We start from the raw sequence: 18,148 nt of genomic DNA, 5'->3' as shown, positions 1-18,148 counted from the left end.
GGCCATGGCTGATGAAAGTAAATGAAAACGCTCTACGTGTGTAAAGGGGTAAAGCCACAGGCCATTGCGTCCAGTTTGCCGCACGACTGGCGACTGTTAGAGAACCACTGACCGTCTCGGTGCCGAGGCCTGGCCTCGAGGGCTCCCGTGCTGTGTCTTCTGTTCCCATCAGTCTCTTCCTCTCTCATTGCCTTGGCAGCCACAAAAGCGGATGGATTTGCACTGTATTTCCTTGGCGAGTGCAATAATGTAAGTATCTACATTTAGATTTTGGCGCCCTAGTTAAGAAAATGTCATAAGCTTTTTAGAAAGTAAACTGTTACGTTAACATCGTAATAGACATATTGGAATGAAGTGCTTTAAGTTCCCCTTACTGTTTGTTTCTGTATGTGGTGTTTACAGCCGAGAATTTTACCAACATGGCACAGTGAGGGGTAAAGTCTTATAATTTACTGATTGCTTGGGTTGTGGTGTGTGGTGTTCTACCTTACAGATGACATTTCTAGATTATGGTTTTGTGAAGAAGCTATTTCACCCTGTGGACAGCCCTGTTACACACCATCTGCAGCAGAGCAAAGTGAGAACAGAAGGTCAGCATTGTTAAAACCTGAGGCGGCTCTCTGCCCGGCCGGTGCGGCTCAGCAGGTGGGGCAGAGCCCCTGCACTGGAAGGCTGCTGTAGATGTCGGGCAGGGCACCTGCTTGGTGGTGGGCTCGGTCCCCAGTGGGGAGTTCAGGAGGCAGTCAATTGATGCTCCCCTCTCACATTGATGTTTCTCTTTCTTTCCCTCTCATTCTAAAAGTCAATAAAGAACCTTTTTTAAGAAATAAAATAAAATGTAACTTTAGATTGTTGAAGACAACTCAGTGTTTTGGGAGGGAGATTCTCGGAAGTGACTCCCTGAGCTGCATGGCCCGGTTTGGCCCTCCCGGGGCGGCCTTGGCGTGGCTGCTCTGCCTTCCTCCGGGGCGGACTGGCCGTGTCGCTGGTTTACCTGGCGGCGTGCAGAGTCTCACGTGTCCACTTCCCGGCCTCTCAGTGCCATTGCGGCATTAAACACACGTACGCGTTTTAGAAGGATGTTCTTACACTCAGAGCTTAAATATTGCAACTCCGTTATAAATTGGTTTGGCAAGCTCCTGTGGTGCGTCTGGCGTTATGGTTTGAGATTGGCATGTGTTTTTGCAGCGTGATACTCAGGTCCTGGGCTGTTCGTGTGTGTAAATGGGGATGGGAGTGGAGACGCAGTAGCTGAGGGTTCGTTGTGGTCTCCTGAGTCTACAGCAGGGCAGGCCGGAAAGTGAGGTGCGGGCAGTGCCGACTGGCTGGATTCCCTAGCTCGTAGGGGACCCCGCACCTCCCCAGCCCTGTGTTCTCACTGTTACGGGATAGGAAGGTCTTTAGGGACCTTTTCTCAGCCATTTCGGTATTCCCCCAGCATCTCCTTCGGTGGGTTCATACAGTCAGCCACCAGAGTGCTTATGAAGGGGCCTTACCCAGGTGCCCCTCTGTCTCCACCTGCTCTGCCTGTCCCGTGCTGGTGGGACTTGAAGGTGGCTAAGATACTAAGGTAACAAATGGATCTCACTGTTCTCTGTTCATTCTAAAAAGTTACTTCTACATTTTGGGATTTTTATTAAAAAGTAACAATTTCTTTTAGAAAATTCTGGTATGATTGCATTTATTCTTATTTACTGCCGGGCATATGAGCTCAGGGTGGAAGGGAGTCCACCTGTTGATATTTGCTTTGTGGACTAAAGAATTTTCTGACCACTGGCCTAGAACATAAGCTTTTGGAGCAGAGGGCTGATCTGGGAGGGGAGCCTTAGGGTGGGTGCTGTATTCTGTTGACTGTATTTTCTCGTTTGTGTAATCGACGTGGGGGCGAGGCCTTGGTGTCTGTGGGTGGGAGACACTGACGCTCCGAGCGTCTCCTCAGCTGTGTCTGCAGCTGCCCTTCGCTCTCCCTTCTTGCTTTTCTGCTCCATCTGGAGTCCTTCCTCTGGGCTGGTGATTTCCCTAAGCAAGAACCTGTGATGGGAGCCAGTGTTTGCCTGTCTGAATATGTCTGTCACCACGCTCTCTAAAGATGCTTTGGCTGGATAAAGGGTCCAGGTTGGTGTATATCATCTCTCTGTAGATTGCTAGAAGACAGTTACTTTTTGGTTATGTTCCATTTGTCTCAGTCCTTCATTACAGTGTTTAATCCCCTGGACTTATCTTTTATTTCTTGAAATAGATGAATTATACCTTCTTTATATTCTTTCTGAATTTAGTTTCCTTCCTTTCATTTCTTCCATCTTTCATAGAAGGTGACTTATTTCTTTATATGTTTTATGTTTTCCATTTTTCAACTGTGAATCTTATTATTTCTTGGACCTTTTACAATGAGTATTTTTTTTTTAGAAATATACTTTTATTGATTTTTAACAGAGAGGAAGGGGGAGGGATAGAGAGTTAGAAACCTCAATGAGAGAGAAAGATCAATCAGCTACCTCCTGCTGGGGGATCAAGCCCACAACCAAGGTACATGGCCTTGGTTGGAATCGAAACTGAGACCCAGTAAACAGGCCATGCTCTATCCACTGAGCCAAACAGGTTAGGGCTACAGTGGGTGTTCTTTAAGCTCATGTGGCAGTTTCTTTCCTAGAGATAGGTTATGCATTTGTTTCTGACCATCGCTTGCGGAAGGCGTGGCCGATCCAAGACCATTAAACTAATTATCTAATTGAGTTGTTTTCTGCCTACAAGTGGTTGATTCTCTGGTCTCCACCCACGGGACGCACAGCTAGTTTCTCAGCGGAGAGTTCCGTTCTCGCTCGGCAGTAAGTGCACGAGGCTCTGGTGCCCTTGTGACTGTGAGTGTGTTTGCCTTCAGGCTCAGCGGGGCGGCCCCCCAGGTCTCCCCGAGCTTTCCCTGGAGAGGACCCCGGCTTCTCTTCCTCCGGGTCACCAGGCGGCTTTCCCGAGGGAACGTCGCGATGTCCAGGCTTTGGTTGCTTCCCAGTTTGGGGTTGGCTTACCCAGAATCCCCGTCTGCACTTCCTCCTCGATGTTTGTGGGTCCTCCTTGCTCCTCAGCCCAGCACTGCGTTTTAAAGGATTTGCAAATGATACTACACCCACCTTCACATAATTTTAAAGTTGTTTTTTTTCAAGAGTGTCAAATGATCTAATCTGCCATATTGCTTGCAACAGATGTTGGCATACTTCTGCAATGTAAGCTAATACCCCCATTAAATAAAATAAAACACTTCTTTGCACAGATGAGCAGATGCATGTATATTTCCTTATATTCCTTCCTTTTGCACATGAAAGTTACCATTTATACGAGTTTATCAATGTTTTTAAAGATTGCCCATGGATTTTGAATCATAGTTAGAAAGCTTTTCTTAAATAACTTACTTTCAAAACAAAATGTATATGCTTTGGTGACAAAGTTACAATATGCAACCTAAATAGAATGAGATAATTTTAAGTGTAGATCAATAAATACCATGGATTGAGATAGAGATAGAAGGAATTATAAAATTCTTATATTTGTAAAAGTATTCTTTTTTTCATGAATGAGAATGAGTAGAAATAGTTAATTTTCTGGAATTGATGTATTGAGAAACACAATTTTAAGTAATATTTAAATATATCAAAAGTTTCAGTAGTATAATTAAATATCGGCATTAATATTACAACAGAGGTAAAATGTAAAGAAAATACCAAGTTACTAGTATAGAAAATGAGCTACATAGCATTAAAACACTAATAAAACATCAAGTGTGATTATGAAACTCATCGTAAAAATATGTCACAACAAAATTACACGTAGAATAGGTCCACCTATTGAAAGAAAGAAAAAAGTCAGGCTGAAGCCCCCACAGCTTATCTGCTTCCTGGAGGGACGTGCAGGCCTGGGGGAAAGGACGTCTCAGCCGGAGCGAACCTGCTCCCGAAGATGCCGACCGGAGGGCACGTGCCACGAGAGCAGGAGCCGCTGAGCCGAGGGAGGAAAGGGTTCGGGGAGGGAGGTCACCTGACTTGTGGAGGCTCAGTCTACAGTGAAGGTCGAGCTCCCCCAAAGTTTACACAGTAAACATTGGAACATTGGAATCTATAATGCAAAACACTCACCGAAAATGGGCAGAAAATGCAGGAGTCTTTTTAGTTGCTGACAGATCAAAAAAGTCATATTTTTAATTCAGTTTCTTATTTTAGGATTTACCAACTTGGGGTTCCCTTTCTTTAAATCATATTCTGCATTGATGTATTTAGCTCCTATTTAAGAAATTCAGATCCCCATGATGGCTGAAAACAAGGAAATTTCACCTTTATATTTAAATGTAAACAATAAGCCAGTTACTCTTTGAACAAAGAAAAGAACAGATACAGTGAGTGGAATATTTAGAGAACAATGGTGATGAAACTGAATTACAATTTTGCTAAAGTTGTGAACTTACTTAGTTCACAGTGGAAAATTCACATCCTTAAAGTATTAAACATTTTAATACATTTTTGGAGCATTAATAAATAAGAGAAGAAGAGTGAGTGGATGTATTGCTTGGACACGTTTTTACTGGGCTTGACCACGTGACCCACATGATTTTAATCGTCAATTAAAATCCCTGCCTCTGGCATTGAGCAATTTCACTTATGGATACAGGAAAAGAAACCCCGGATCCTTTAAAGATAAGCCACTGCCAACCTATTGACAAGGAAGAGAAAACACTCATATGCCTAAGGATTTAAAAATAGCAAAACATTGGTTACAGTGAAAACGACAAATATAGGAGGGTCTTAGACAGTTAAAAGTGAAAGTCTAACTAAAATGGAAAGTTTCCGAGGAATTCTAAGGTACTCTATTTAATGCAAACAGTGATAGAAACCCTGCAGACCAGTAAGTGGAAGACACTGAAGATGGATCTCAAGTAGTGCTTTTCTGAAAACTACCCGTGTTTCCCCGAAAATAAGACATCCTCCGAAAATAAGACCTAGCGCATGGAAAGATAAGACATCCCCTGAAAATAAGACCTAGCGCAACTTTGGGAGAAAAAATTAATATAAGACACTGTCTTATTTTCGGGGAAACAGGGTAGTAGGAGTTGATCAGCACTGTTTAAGTAGTTTTCCACAAGAGTTTGATTCTGGAGGCAGACTAGTGAGTGCGATTCACTACTTGGTGACTTTGACAAGAGTCTTACATTTCCTCAGAGGTCATTTAACCTGCATGCTTAAATGTTACTTCATGAGAACGTTATTCAACAAGCCATTTTAACACCTGCAACGTACCAGAAACGGTGCTCCGTTGCAGAGCACACAAAGGCAAAGAACAAGTCCTTTCTGTGGTCAAGGAATGTGCAGCCAGAGGGGAGATGGAGAAATCCACACTAAATCACTGCACGTGGCATTGAAGGGATCAGGGAGGCACGACGGTGCTCCGAGTCCCGGCATTGGGGGGGTGCTGGGGCGGGTCCCATTGAAAGCCGTTGTCTGATTGGCTCTGTTGAGCAGAGCTTGGAAGACCTCGCTCAGAGGTAAGGGGGAAATAAAGGCCTTTTTGGGGAGAAGTGAACCTGTGAGAGCGGGGAGCTGGGAGAGGAAGCAGGTGCCGCTGAGTTCGGGCCAGAGCAGCGCCTGGCACGTGACTGCCAGGTGTTCTAGAAACGCCGTGGGACAACCCCAGTGTTTCCAAGGCTAACACCGGGCTCACTCCACCCTCGGGTTCTTATGTTCTTCTCTCATGCCTGCTCACACCCCCCGCTGGTTGGCACCTGGCATACTTCATGGCATTGTCATTAGTGCTCCTGTGTTACCCATAGAGCTCTGTAACAGCTGAGCACCGTGTAGAGTCTAATAATACATAAATAGTTTTTAATATATCAAGTAAGTTCCTAGATAGCTGTCTGCCTGTTGGTTTTAGCAGCCAGTTTGGAGCCAGGAGTTTACAGTAATTGTGTGGCTTTTCAGTTGTGTAATAAACTAGCAGGTTTATTTTTAAGAAATGAGCAAACCAAGTCACCAATCTACTTCCAGGTCCAGTTGCCTATGGGCTCAGCCATCTTCATGGACCTAGGTTCACTTGCCACCTAGCGCCATCTAGTGTCTCCTGGGAGAAATAACGGTCCACCTAAAGAACTCCCTCTTAAAAAGTGTTTCTGAAGTTTGACTGGTTGTGAGTTAGAGCCTTCCCATAAAATGAAGTTTCATGAATAAAGTGACCTTTGAATTGCATATAGAAGGAAAAATGAGAGCAAGTGTTTACCAAAGGAAGTAGAATTGTCGATTTAGTGATGGTAATGAATCACACATTCCCATTTCATTTAAAAATTAGGTATTTAAAATAAATTGTGAGAGTCTGTTCTGTCTCCCACTAAATCATTTTTTCAAACTTGCTTTTTTATGATGCTGTAAGTATAACGTGAAGATAATATTAAATTTATTCTTAATGCCGTTGAGCAAAGTCATCCAAAACGACAAACAGCAGTCAGCACAACGATAATCAGTAAGAGCTGCTGCTGGGCGCTGCTGGGCACAGGCCTTCCATCCGCACGGGAAGCTCCTCAAGAGCTGTCTGCGCCTCTCGGTTCGCCTGCAGTTCATTTCCGGAGCCTGTCTGGCGGAGACAGGAGTGCCGGCACCTCCTCCTGATGGATTTCCCCAGGGCTTGGGAAAACCAACGTCCATCCCGATTTGTCTGCAAGCCAAATATACCGCATCCTGTAAATGTCTGTCTTGAAATCCTCTCTCTTCCTGTTCTTGACTCATTTTTACGCTCCGCCCAGTCGCGCACATGGAATTATTGCGACGAGGGTGGCACACGCAGTGAAGACCTTGCCGCCTCGGTGCCATGTGCACATAGAACGATAGCAGCTTCACACCCAGGGACTGGTATCTGCCTCTTTAAAATAAACGAGGTGGAATGGTTATTCATCATCTTGTGTATTACAGTGTAAATGTTTGTATTCTTTAAAGTGTGTGACTTGTATTTAAATACTTTAAAATAGAAGCACTTAAGTATAGTTCCACCGTCACGTACTCAGTAGCCAGTGCTGCGCGAGCACTGCCCTGGCTGAGGCAGGGCGCTTGTGACTGGAGCGGAGCTGCCCGCCAGGACGGGATGTGTGAGGCAGCGGTGTCCCGTCCCTCTCCCCGTCCGTTCCCGCCATGGGAGGGCCAGGTGTAGGCAGCTCACGTCTTGTGATTATCGATGAGATTTTATGTGAAAAAGGAGTCTCTGACATTACAAAGCTAGCAAACCACTCAACTAAAAAGTTGATAAACACCCAACTCCTGCCTTTCCCTAGAGCAGCATGGGGCTGGCCTGAGCTCAGAGGGACGTGCTTGGCATGAGGGGTGGTCCAGTGCTTGTAGCTCCAGGCCTTCCGCCTGGAAGTCCGGCGGTCCGATCGAACCTGGCAGTCGGCTGGGAGACATCACCCAGCCTCAGTGCTTTCCATGTTGGGTTTATGTTGTCATGGAGTCATGTCAGAGTGCTGCCCAGCGCCCAGGGGATGCCCATAGGCGAGCCATTCTGGTTTAGTAGATCTTTGAGATATGATTTGATTTAGCCAAAATAAGGGATCATATTTTTAAAAACATTAATTTGAAAATGATGTCAGAACTAGACCCTCCCACCCAGTCACCTGACAAGGGCAGGTGCCCCCAGACACGTCCAGAACTTGTGCGCAGAGCCGGGTCCTGACTGCTGTCGTGCGTGGCCTTCACAGCGTGTGGCAGGCGGCCCCTCCCAGCGGGGAGGGACTGTGTGTGCGGAGGAGACTGGGCTCTGAGGAGGGAAGGTTCAGGGAAGGGACAGAGCCGCACCCTCGGGCGTTGTTACTCACCCGCTGCAGATGGTGGCCCGGGCTGCAGGGAGAGTGGGTCTGGTTCTTGTCAGACACCATCTTGAGCCCTAGGACAGCTTCCTTTTCTTCCAGGCCATTGTTACGGAGAGAGCAAGCCCGGCTCCTGAAGAGCCTTTCTGTGCACATTCACTCAAGTCCCGCATCGCCCTGTGTGTGTGAGGGTGTGAGTTTCAGCTCAGGCGCTCCAGGCCGGCCACTGCGCCTCTCCCTCGCGTCTGCTCCTCCCCAGCACCCGCCGCCTCGGGACTGTCACGAAACGCCAGGAGTCTCTGCCCCATGCACGGTGCACGGAAGCCTACAAACTGTTCTCTCTTCTCCCAGAGCCTGTGTGTGTTCACGCCCCCTGGCTTCAACGAGGGCAAACCCCGGCTCATCCCTGCGGGGCCCATCGCCAATGGCACCACCACCTCCGCCTACGTGGCCAAGTCCCGGAAGACGCTGCTCGTGGAAGACATCCTTGGGGTACGTGGCTCCTCAGTGCCGCCCCCTCCAGGAGGTGGGGGGAAGTGTTAATTGAGAGAGAAGACTTATCACGTTGATGGTATAATTTAAGCCATTTTATTAAAGCATCAAAGCAAGACACACGTCAGTCATGACTTTGTATGTGAACAAAGTTTTTGTACTCAGAAAACCATGTCTCACATGCTCACTAAGTGTATGCCAGTATAACTAATCATGAAAATGTATATTTATCCTCATGCAGACTAAGTGGTAACTGCCGGTAGGTCACATTTTAGCAGGATATGTGTGAATGGATAGCCATCGCGGGGGGACCCCGAGTTTGGTTGTCACACAACCACCACCTGGTGTTCCCATAAGTCTGGATGGGCCCTCCTGCTGGTCTGGGCTGGGCCTGGCTGGTTGCTTACACCGCTGCCATTAGCTGGCCACACCTCGGAGCTGGCCGGCCTCAGATGGCCTCGGCTCTCCAGGGGTGTCCCCACCACTCGGAGGGTGGCCTGGCACACTCTTACGGTGGCGGCCGGGGTCCTGGAGAGGAAGTCAGACCTGCCTGTGAGGTTCCGAGTCTGTGCTCCGATCACATGTTCTGCCCTGTCGTTGGCCAGAGCAGACGCCGGGGCAAGCGCAGTTTTAGGGACCCGATGAAGCACGGGTGCAGAGACTGTAATACAAAGTGAAGTTCTCCGAGTGACGAGGTGCCACCAGGTTTCTGGGTGCCATCCATTTGCTCTGAAAACTACCGAACAAGACTCAGAAATGTGGGTTTTCATTGTGGTTCTGCCTCCAACTATCTGTGTGACCTTGAACAAATCAGATAACTAGTTATTTAGAAAAAAAGAAAACAAAGCAGATTTCACTTTTAAAAAGTATTAAAGGTAGATACTGTGTAAGTTGTCATCTGAAAATGCTCTATTGTATATGCAAACTTCCAAAAGGTTTGTAAATTATACTATAAGTGTAGATTTACTATAAGTGTAAATTATACTATAAGTGTAGATTTGTGCTGTTCTAGATTCATGAAAAGTGTCCCGCAGACAACAGAAGCTGAACAAGTAGAATTAGTGTCTTGTTACTCATTTGGGAGATTTGGCTAAGCTAGAAAATTATTAAATTCAAAGAACCAATTTTTCTTTTGATAAAAAATTGACAATTATTGGATGACTTGAATATTTAATATCAGTCTTGGAGGTTCAGGTAAAAGGAACATCCACTTTTGTGTTATTCTAACCTTCAAAATAAAAGAGAAACGTTTAATATATAATTTCCTTCATATGATACTTACATTTGAATGTTCACTTGTGGCATTGTACTTAACACACCATTATAGAAGTCCTAGAACTGTAGCAGGTGGTGAATAACATGTTAGCCATCACCCTTTCTTTGGTTATTGCATGAAATGAATGTGTGTGAGTGGGTGAAGCCTGTTGCACAAAGCTAAGGCTCAGGGCTGGTTTGTCCAGGAGCCACACTGCTGACGCCAGTTTCCTGAAGCACTGCCGATGGTGGCCATGGTCCCTTGGCTTTTCCTTGAAAGGGACTGCTTGTTATTGATTGAGTATGAGGTGATTTCACAGGAATCAGGGCCATAAGTGCATTATTCCATTCATTTTACTGAGCTGCTACCTTCCCCCATTTAATTTTCCAGGATGAACGATTTCCAGGCGGTACTGGACTGGAATCAGGGACTCGGATCAAGTCTGTTCTCTGTTTGCCGATCGTCACGGCGATTGGCGACCTGGTGGGCATCCTGGAGCTGTACCGGCACTGGGGCAAGGACTCCTTCTCCCTGCGCCAGCAGGAGGTGAGGCGGCAGGGCTGGGGCTGTGCTGGCCGAGGTGCTCCGTCAGAGTCGCAGTGAATGAATGAATGAATGAATGAATAGTTAAAGCCAGTTTGCTTTTGATTCTATACTAATGACTTTTAAAACTTGTTTTGTTTTCTGGTTATTTAGAGAGGGGACTGATTAAACTGGAAATTAGGCATTTTAGAGTGAGAATCCATTGAGACAATAAAAGTCAGAGGACGTCCTGTTGTAAACCAGACAAAGCAGAAGATAACCCCAGACAGTTCCCATATTCTGGAGGTCTCACATTTTCCTAAAACGTTAGCTTCCTTGAGACTGTCGTGCATGAGGCGCCAGCACTAGATCCACGCGAGGACAGTGCGTTCTGTCCCTCTTCCCTGAGCGGGGATTGGCTCATCAGTGCACAGTGCAGTGTGCCTGCCACACCCTCCTGGCCGCACCTGTCCTCTGCCCGGTGGCACACCCCGTCCCCACCGGCCCCTCCCGCACCAGCCCCTGCAACAAGGCTGCAGGGCTCCTAGTCAGAGCCTGTGTGTGCCCTCGTCCTTGCCAGCTCCCGCCCTTCTGCAGGGGTGCTTCCTGTGGCCCCCCAGGCAGCCTCCCGGAGCGTGTGCACACCGAGGCTCCCCTGCTCCTGTCCTCACTGCTGGTCCTCCCCCGGGCCTCTGCGGCTCCACTGCCAGCTGAAGCGCTGCGCACGCGCTTGCTCTTTCTTACCTCTTTTTCCAATGCACTAGTAAAATTCCCTCCAGCACCTGGGGCCCAGGCTACTTCCTTCTAGCCACAGCCAGCACCCGGGACCCAGGTGGCTTCACCTGGAAGGACATGAGGTCTAATTATCATATTACCTTCTTGTTGTTATAGATTGATTTCAGAGAGGAAGAGAGAAGAAGAGAGAGAGAATCATTGATGAGAGAGAATCACTGATCGTCTGCCTCCTGCATGCCCCACATTGGGGATGGAGCCCACAACCTAGGCATGTGCCCTGACCGGGAATTGAACTGTGATCTCCCCGTTCATAGGTTGACTTTCAGCCACTGAGCCATGCTGGCTGAGCTCTCCTTTTCTGTCCCCACAGTCAGCTATTCTGTGTCCCTGGGCCCTGTCTTCAGCACCGAGGACAGTGCCCAGCACCTGGTGGACACCAGGTAAATACTCGCTAGGTGAATGGGTAGCAGAAGAAGTAGAATAGTGAGTAATGTGAGCACTCGTGAGCAAAGTTTTAGAAATGCTTCATTGTAGAGTTGCTGTTAGAGGCCTTTTTAATAGTATTGTTATTACACTAAAATTATTTTATATTGAAGTCCGTGGACTCTAGCTCTTTTAACCCATTTATGTTCCTTTCTATCCAAAATGAAGGGGAACAAGGAAGCACTTGGTTCCATTGTAAAGGCAGGAGGGATGTAAGAGAGAGGTCCTGTCATAACACAGGATGCTTTGTGCTGGCACCTCAGACAGTGTTCCTGCACGCGGTGGCTGGCGCACCCAGCTAACCGTGTTCTCTCCCCTTAGGTGGCCACAGCGAACCTCGCCTGGGCGTCGGTCGCCATTCACCAGGTGCAGGTGGGTCCCTGTCCCGGCTTTCTGTTTGCATCTTAGCGATGTTGTTATTTCTGAAACCTTCCCGCTGGCTTCACTAAGTGGCGGTGATTTTTATACACTCATATACAGTTGCCCATCGTTTATGCAATAAAGGGTAGGTGTCCTACTGGGATTTTTGTTTCCCCCGAAAGCCCAGGATCAGTCTCCTCCTGGTAGGGACATTGATACTTCTCTGACTCCGTTTCCTAAGTCCAGGCATCCTCTCCACCCAATGGCGTATGGAAACATGAACATTGAATTTCAGAAAAAACACCTCACTCACACACTGCACAGCTTTCGTGGGGCTGGACTTGTGAAGCTCAGGGGACGCGGGTACAGTTCTGCGTTGTATCTTCGCTGCTGCTCCTTGTGCTTTGCTTTTCTGAGTCCCCACGGCCAGCTCGGGTCAACGAGGGACCGGGCGATGCAGAGAAAGTCCTAAGTGTGGGGAAGGGGGCTGAGGAGCAGGACTTGGGAGCTGACACGAGAGAGTGGATGGAAGATGTGCCCACGGCAGTTTGCCAAGTGGGAAGGGTTTGGAAGAGCGAGCGCTGGAGGCAGAGTGCCAGACCAGATGCTGGCTCCGCCCCGCACCCCGCCCCCTTGGGTCTGAGCAAGGCTCTGAGCTCCTCCCGCCTCAGCTCCACAGGCAGTCCCTCACCGGCAGGGCTCGTGGTGGTCAGATGAGGCCCTGAGTACCAAGTGCTTGTCAGCACATCTAAGCCTTCAGGAAAAATGAGCTGGGATTGATGGATTCCACCTTTTACATGAAACAAGGCCGGTGGTGGTCTGGAATGGTGACTTGTAAAGAGGCAAATGTCTGCTCTCCTTAATGGCCTTTGTTTCCCACGCAGCTATGCAGAGGCCTCGCCAAACAGACTGAGCTGAATGACTTTCTACTCGACGTGTCAAAGTGAGTGTGCGCTTCGGGGGGCGGGCGGCTGCTGCTGCTGGGGACTGCGCTGGGCAGGTGGTGGGCCGAGAGGGTTGGGGGCACTCTCGTCCTCCTTCCCTCCCTCACGCTGCCGGGGCGGGGCAGGGACAGTTAGGCGATGGTTCTCATCTGCAGTTTGCTGTGCGTTTCTTTAATGGGTCTTTATTGTTGAAAGTACTATGGGTGTCCCCTTTCTCCCCGCATTGGCCCTTCTACCCTACCCCATGTGTCCATGGGCTGTGCATATGGTACAGACACGGGGTGTCTGTTTGTGGGAGAAAACTAACAGCAGTAGAGAGGAATGTCCTAGTTAGTTCCTTTCAAAAAGACCTCTCCAGCGTTTTCTGTAAAAGTCAGCGAAATGCTATTATTACTATTTAATTTTCCTGTGTACAGTAGCTGAGACAGGATTTTAGAGGCTGGACCTGAGAAACTCCGGACAGGGGTGGCGCAGGACCAGGAACTTGATGGAGCCCAGGCGCACAGGGGTCCCGCTTGTGCTTGCCCTCGAGGCCTGAGGCTGCCGCAGGTGCGGTCGGGGTCACCCGGGGAGGCGGCCTGCCTTCCAGGCTGCCAGCAGCCCTCGGGCTTGCTCTACCCTCCCCGCTCTCCTGGCGTCCGTGACTAGTTAATCTGAAGCCGCTGCTGTGTGTTACACTTAGTTTCTTAAATATGAAGTTAGAGAAACATGAAATTGAAGGAGATCCTCTTTGATCCCCTAATCGTTGAGATAAAGTGAAATGATAGCTGTGGGGCACGTGATACTATTTCAGAACACACCCAAAGGGAGGCCTTTCTCGTCCATGGGCTTGAATCTCTTGTGAATTTTCCAAAACCCCGCTCCTTCCCGCCTGTGACATGTCACTTTGCTTGGCGGGGTAGCCAGTTTGCTTTCCGCTTCCTGGCCATGCGTTCCTCAGTGTGCGGGGCCCTGAGCCTAAGTCTTAGTGTGTTCCAGCTAACGACGTCTTTCGATGAAAGGCACGTTTGTTTATACGCTGTCCTTATTACGAGGGCATTGCTGGATGGGCGCAAACTTGGCTGAAAGCGTGCCTCGCCAACACGGCCCTCGCTGAGAAGCCGCCTTTGCGGGGACTGGCACATCCCTGCACGCCATGCCCCCTGACAGTCCTCTGTGCATCAGGTCTGTGTTTTTGTGGTGTGCCAGCCACCTCCAAACACTTCCTTCCACTCCTCCGGCTGAACGTATATTCACTGCGGGTCCCCGGCCTCCCCAGCGTGTTTATTCTGGTGTTTCTTCTCAGTGAGTGACGCTGGTGCCTCAGTGCAGCTCAGCTGCATTCGAACCTGTCGGGTTTTCAGTGGTAAATCCACATCTTAGCCACATTAATGAGGTGTAGCACATTTACACGTTTTTCATTTCAGATCAAAATTATTAATGGCAGTATTACATGTAGTGAACCTAGTTTTATTCTTTTCTACTTTTAGTTAAACGCTATAGATTTCCTTCCTGCATCAGTACTTATCAATGAAAGAATTCCTTAATGCTCCCTCTGAAATGAGAGTCTGCAGGCCAAAGTCGGTGATAACGTTCTGTGAAGCTCTTTAAAATAATATTAAGGATTGTTCCAGAAATGGCAAGAATCAGACATATATCGTTATGCTTTCATTTCAGTGAGGACACACCTGGGGGATGTGCTCAAAGTGCCCTAGCTCTGTTCTCGCTGAGGTCGCTCACCGTTTCCTGTCCTCTCTTGCAGAACGTATTTTGATAACATAGTCGCCATAGATTCTCTACTGGAACACATAATGGTAGGTTGCTGTTTGTTCTGACAATGCTTTTACTACCTTATAGTCACGCCTAGTGTATGGTGGATGTGTAATGTACCAGGCATTTAATGTACCAGTATCTAAAGGGGTGAGAAGGGATCCGGAGGTGTTGCCTGGGTTTTGGGGTCACTTCTATGTATTTGGAGGGTGGGTGCCAAGTAACGTTTTGAAAAATACCTCAGAGTTGTTTTTTTTTTACTTAGTGGCGAGCATGGGAAACATTTATACCTTGAAAACATTGAGTTTCTTTCTATGGTCTCCAAAGGCCTTTGTGCATGTGCTGGTAGGGAATTCCTAGCCGATCTTCCTGACATGGAGGTCCCCGTACTTCACCTCCGCGTCATCTCATTTCTAGGCTCTTGGTCCTACCCCGCCATCTGTCTGTCTTCCTCAAGGACAGTGTCACACTGTCTGGGTTACTGTTGTTTGGTAGAAAGTTTTGGGAAGTGACAGTCCTCCAAATTTGTTCTTTTTCAATAATTTTTGGTTCCTTGCAATTTCGTATACCTTTTAGAAATTTACTTGTCAGTTTATACAAATAATTCAGATGAGAGTCTGAGAGGGATTGTCTTTAATTCATAGATCAGTTTGGCATCTTAACAACATTAGTATTCCAGCATGAACATGGGGTCTTTTTTTATTTATTTACATTATCTTTACTTTTAGAGCAACGTTTGTAATTTCCAAAACATAACTATTGTTCTTATTTTGGTAAAGTTATTTCTTAATATTTTATTTTTAATGCTATTGTAAATGGAATTGCCTTTCTTAAATTTGTTATCAGATTTTTATTAAAAATGTATAGAAGTAAAATTGATTTTTGTCTATTGATCTTGTATCCTTCAAACTTGATGAGATCGTTATCCTCAGCAGTTTCTTAAGTGGGTTCTTCAGGGTTTTCTGTGGGTGGAATTATGTCATCTAGAATTGATGGTAGTTTCACTTTCTCCGGTCCCAGCTGGATGCCCTTCTTTTTCCGTGGAGTTGTCCTGTGTAGAACCTCCAGCACGATGTGGAGTAGAGGTTGAGAGTGTGTACATCCTTGTCTTATTGCTGAGTTTAGAGGAGAAGTATCCAGTCTTTCACTGTGAAGTATATTTGTTGTGTTTTTTTGTAGATGGTCTTTATCAGATTGAGGAAGTTCCTTCTGTTCCTAGTTTTTTAAAATCATAATTGGGTTTCAACCTCCACTTTCTCCGCATTCATTGAGATAATCATGTTTTTGTTTTTGTTTTTTTTTAAACTTTATTTTGTTGCTATAGCTGAACTGAGTATGTATTTCTGATGCGAAATTGATGCCTTTCTCGTCGGCTTACCAGTGCTTTACCGTCTGCCCTTAGATTTATGCCAAGAACCTGGTGAACGCCGACCGCTGCGCCCTCTTCCAGGTGGACCACAAGAACCAGGAGCTGTACTCGGACCTCTTCGACATCGGGGAGGTGAAGGAGGGCAGGCCCGTCTTCAAGAAGACCAAGGAGATCAGGTACACAGCGCGGCTGCCGCGTGCAGCGCCAGGTCCTGCCCCGCTCTGCCCGCAGGTGCGCTGACGCTTGTCACACTGTGGTATCACTCCCACCAGGCCCCGCCTCCCGAAGGCAGTGCTTCTGGGATGGCATTGCAGTGCTGGCCAACCGTGCCGAGAAGGTTAGCGTCCGTCTTCGGAGGCGGTCCTTTTGGAAATCATGTTGGAAAAACTGACTAGTGCTCCCAGGTAGGTAAAGGCGCCCGCCTGGATGGAGGCGGCAGGTTCCCTGTGTCTAGCGGCAGGCGAGCTTCGCGGGGCGCCCACTCTCCGCACCAGGGCCACCTCTCACAGGCCAGCCGCAGTGGCGCTGAGCTGCAGTGTTGGTGACGTCAGCTCTGTCCTGTCACTGAGCAGGCGGTGTGATCGGCCATGTGACACTCCTGTTGCCTCTTGACACCAAAGCCGCCTCGTGCTGTGAGTGGCAGCTTTTGTCACGAGCGGAGCGGAGCGGGTCTGTGTGGCTGGCGGGCTCCGTCCTGTCGCAGTCCGATGCCTGCAGGGAGCACTGTCAGGACGGGGGGGAATCTGACATGGATTTTCTTTTTTTTTTTTTCCTTCATTTTTTTTCTTCTTTATGTGCTTTGTGTAACGGCTCTCACACAACCCTCTAAATGCTTGGGTGGTCACAGCACCCAGGAAAGCAGTGTCCTTGTTCACTAGGAACCGCTGTTCATTTGGGCCATTGTCTGTCCCACAGGGCTGACCAGGCGTGAAGAGGACCACGTGATCCTGCAGGCGCTCACCACTGCCCCCCAGTGGGCAGCCCTGCTTTAGGTCCTAGGTCAGTGGTCCGCAAACTCCTTAATCAACAGAGCCAAATGTCAACAGGACAACGATTGAAATTTTTTTGAGAGCCAAATTTTTTAACTTAAACTTCTTTAAAGTAGACTCGCCCAGGCCATAGTATTTTATGGAAGAGCCACACTCAAGGGGCCAAAGAGCCGCATGTGGCTCTTGAGTCGCAGCTTGCCTACCACGGCCCTAGGGGAGAGTCCTATATTCCACTCATGTGACCGGCTGACAGGCACTGCCTAGGATTTTAATTGTGATATTTAGGCTGGTGGTTTTCCGGTCGGTCCGCCTGGATCTGCTCTGTAGGTGAAGTCCTCTCTCTGGCGGAAGCGCTGGTGCCCTCACGTGCGAGACGGGCCCTTGTGGACAGTGAGGGGCCAGCCGCCGGGATGTGTTTGCGGGGCAGCCACCTGAGGTGGGGATAAAGGGACAGTCAGGCCACCCCTGACCACGCCGTCCCGCGCAGATCCCACAGTGCATTCTGACTCCCGCTCCGGGCGTCAGCGCTGCCATGGCCACGCGGGTCCCAGCCCAGGAAAACGCCACCTGGAGGCGATCTTGTTCCGTGCCGTCAGTGTCACACCCACCTTCTTCTGAATATTTTCCGTGACCGTCATTGGGGTGGAGCTTTATTCAGTAATGCTTATCTCCTGTAAAGTGGAAACCTGGATAAAGTTCTGTCTAGCTGCAGAAGTATGACGATGTGTGCATTGCAGACATCTTTGCTAACTACATTTCAAAATAAGTGCATGACTGACGATAATATTGTATCAGAAAACTATGAGAGAACGTGTTTATAATAGAAAATGTTGATATTAAATATCAAAACCTAAGTATAGACAATGCTTGTGTTTTGACTATTTTTAAATTTAACAACTTAGAGAAATAAAAACACGAGCAGTGTTAACGTGTGTTATTTTTATAGCGTGCTGTAATTGCAAATGCCTTAGCATTCCAGTTATGTCCTCTCTCAGAAATCGGTAGCGTGTGGTTCTAGTTATATGTGTGGTAGGGCGTGCACGGCTAGAGAGCTGTGTTCGTGCTTTCCTTGTACCATTGACATGTTACAAATTTTAGCAAATTATGGAACCCATATGGGCCTCAGTTCCCACCACAGTGAGAATTAACGCAGAAAATGTAGGTTGAAGCGTATTGTAAATGATAATGTACATTGTCAATACGAAGGATTGCTGTTGGTCAGTGCAGGAGAATGCTAATTAATTTTCAGTTTCAATTTGTGGTTCAGTATAAGTTCACATATTTTGAATTATATTTTAAAATCAAGGTCTCAAGTGATTACCGTACAACGTTTTTCTGCTTTCTCTTTGCACAGTTTATAATAATATGGTTTAGAATGTGTGAATGTAAAGTGGACCCAAGCATTTAAAGTGCTTTTCTGTTCAA

The 18,148-nt window shown here is 47.6% G+C and overlaps 1 protein-coding gene across 5 annotated transcripts in view; it reads left to right on the top strand.

The window, feature by feature from the left end:
* PDE10A (phosphodiesterase 10A) overlaps window positions 1-18,148 on the top strand; it is a 157,008-nt gene that overhangs the window by 117,642 nt on the left and 21,218 nt on the right. For all 5 annotated transcript variants that reach the window (XM_084890946.1, XM_084890943.1, XM_084890945.1 and 2 more), the window contains 7 exons: window positions 200-249; window positions 8,177-8,317; window positions 9,963-10,118; window positions 11,634-11,684; window positions 12,557-12,615; window positions 14,358-14,409; window positions 15,768-15,910. In XM_084890946.1, coding sequence (XP_084747072.1) covers window positions 200-249; window positions 8,177-8,317; window positions 9,963-10,118; window positions 11,634-11,684; window positions 12,557-12,615; window positions 14,358-14,409; window positions 15,768-15,910 — 652 coding nt within the window. The remainder of the gene's footprint in view (window positions 1-199; window positions 250-8,176; window positions 8,318-9,962; window positions 10,119-11,633; window positions 11,685-12,556; window positions 12,616-14,357; window positions 14,410-15,767; window positions 15,911-18,148) is intronic.

This window comes from Pipistrellus hanaki (genome assembly GCF_964339955.1).
Source record: "Pipistrellus hanaki genome assembly, chromosome: 7".
NCBI classification, from domain to species: Eukaryota; Metazoa; Chordata; class Mammalia; order Chiroptera; family Vespertilionidae; genus Pipistrellus; species Pipistrellus hanaki.
This window is presented reverse-complemented; position numbering and strand designations above follow the sequence as displayed.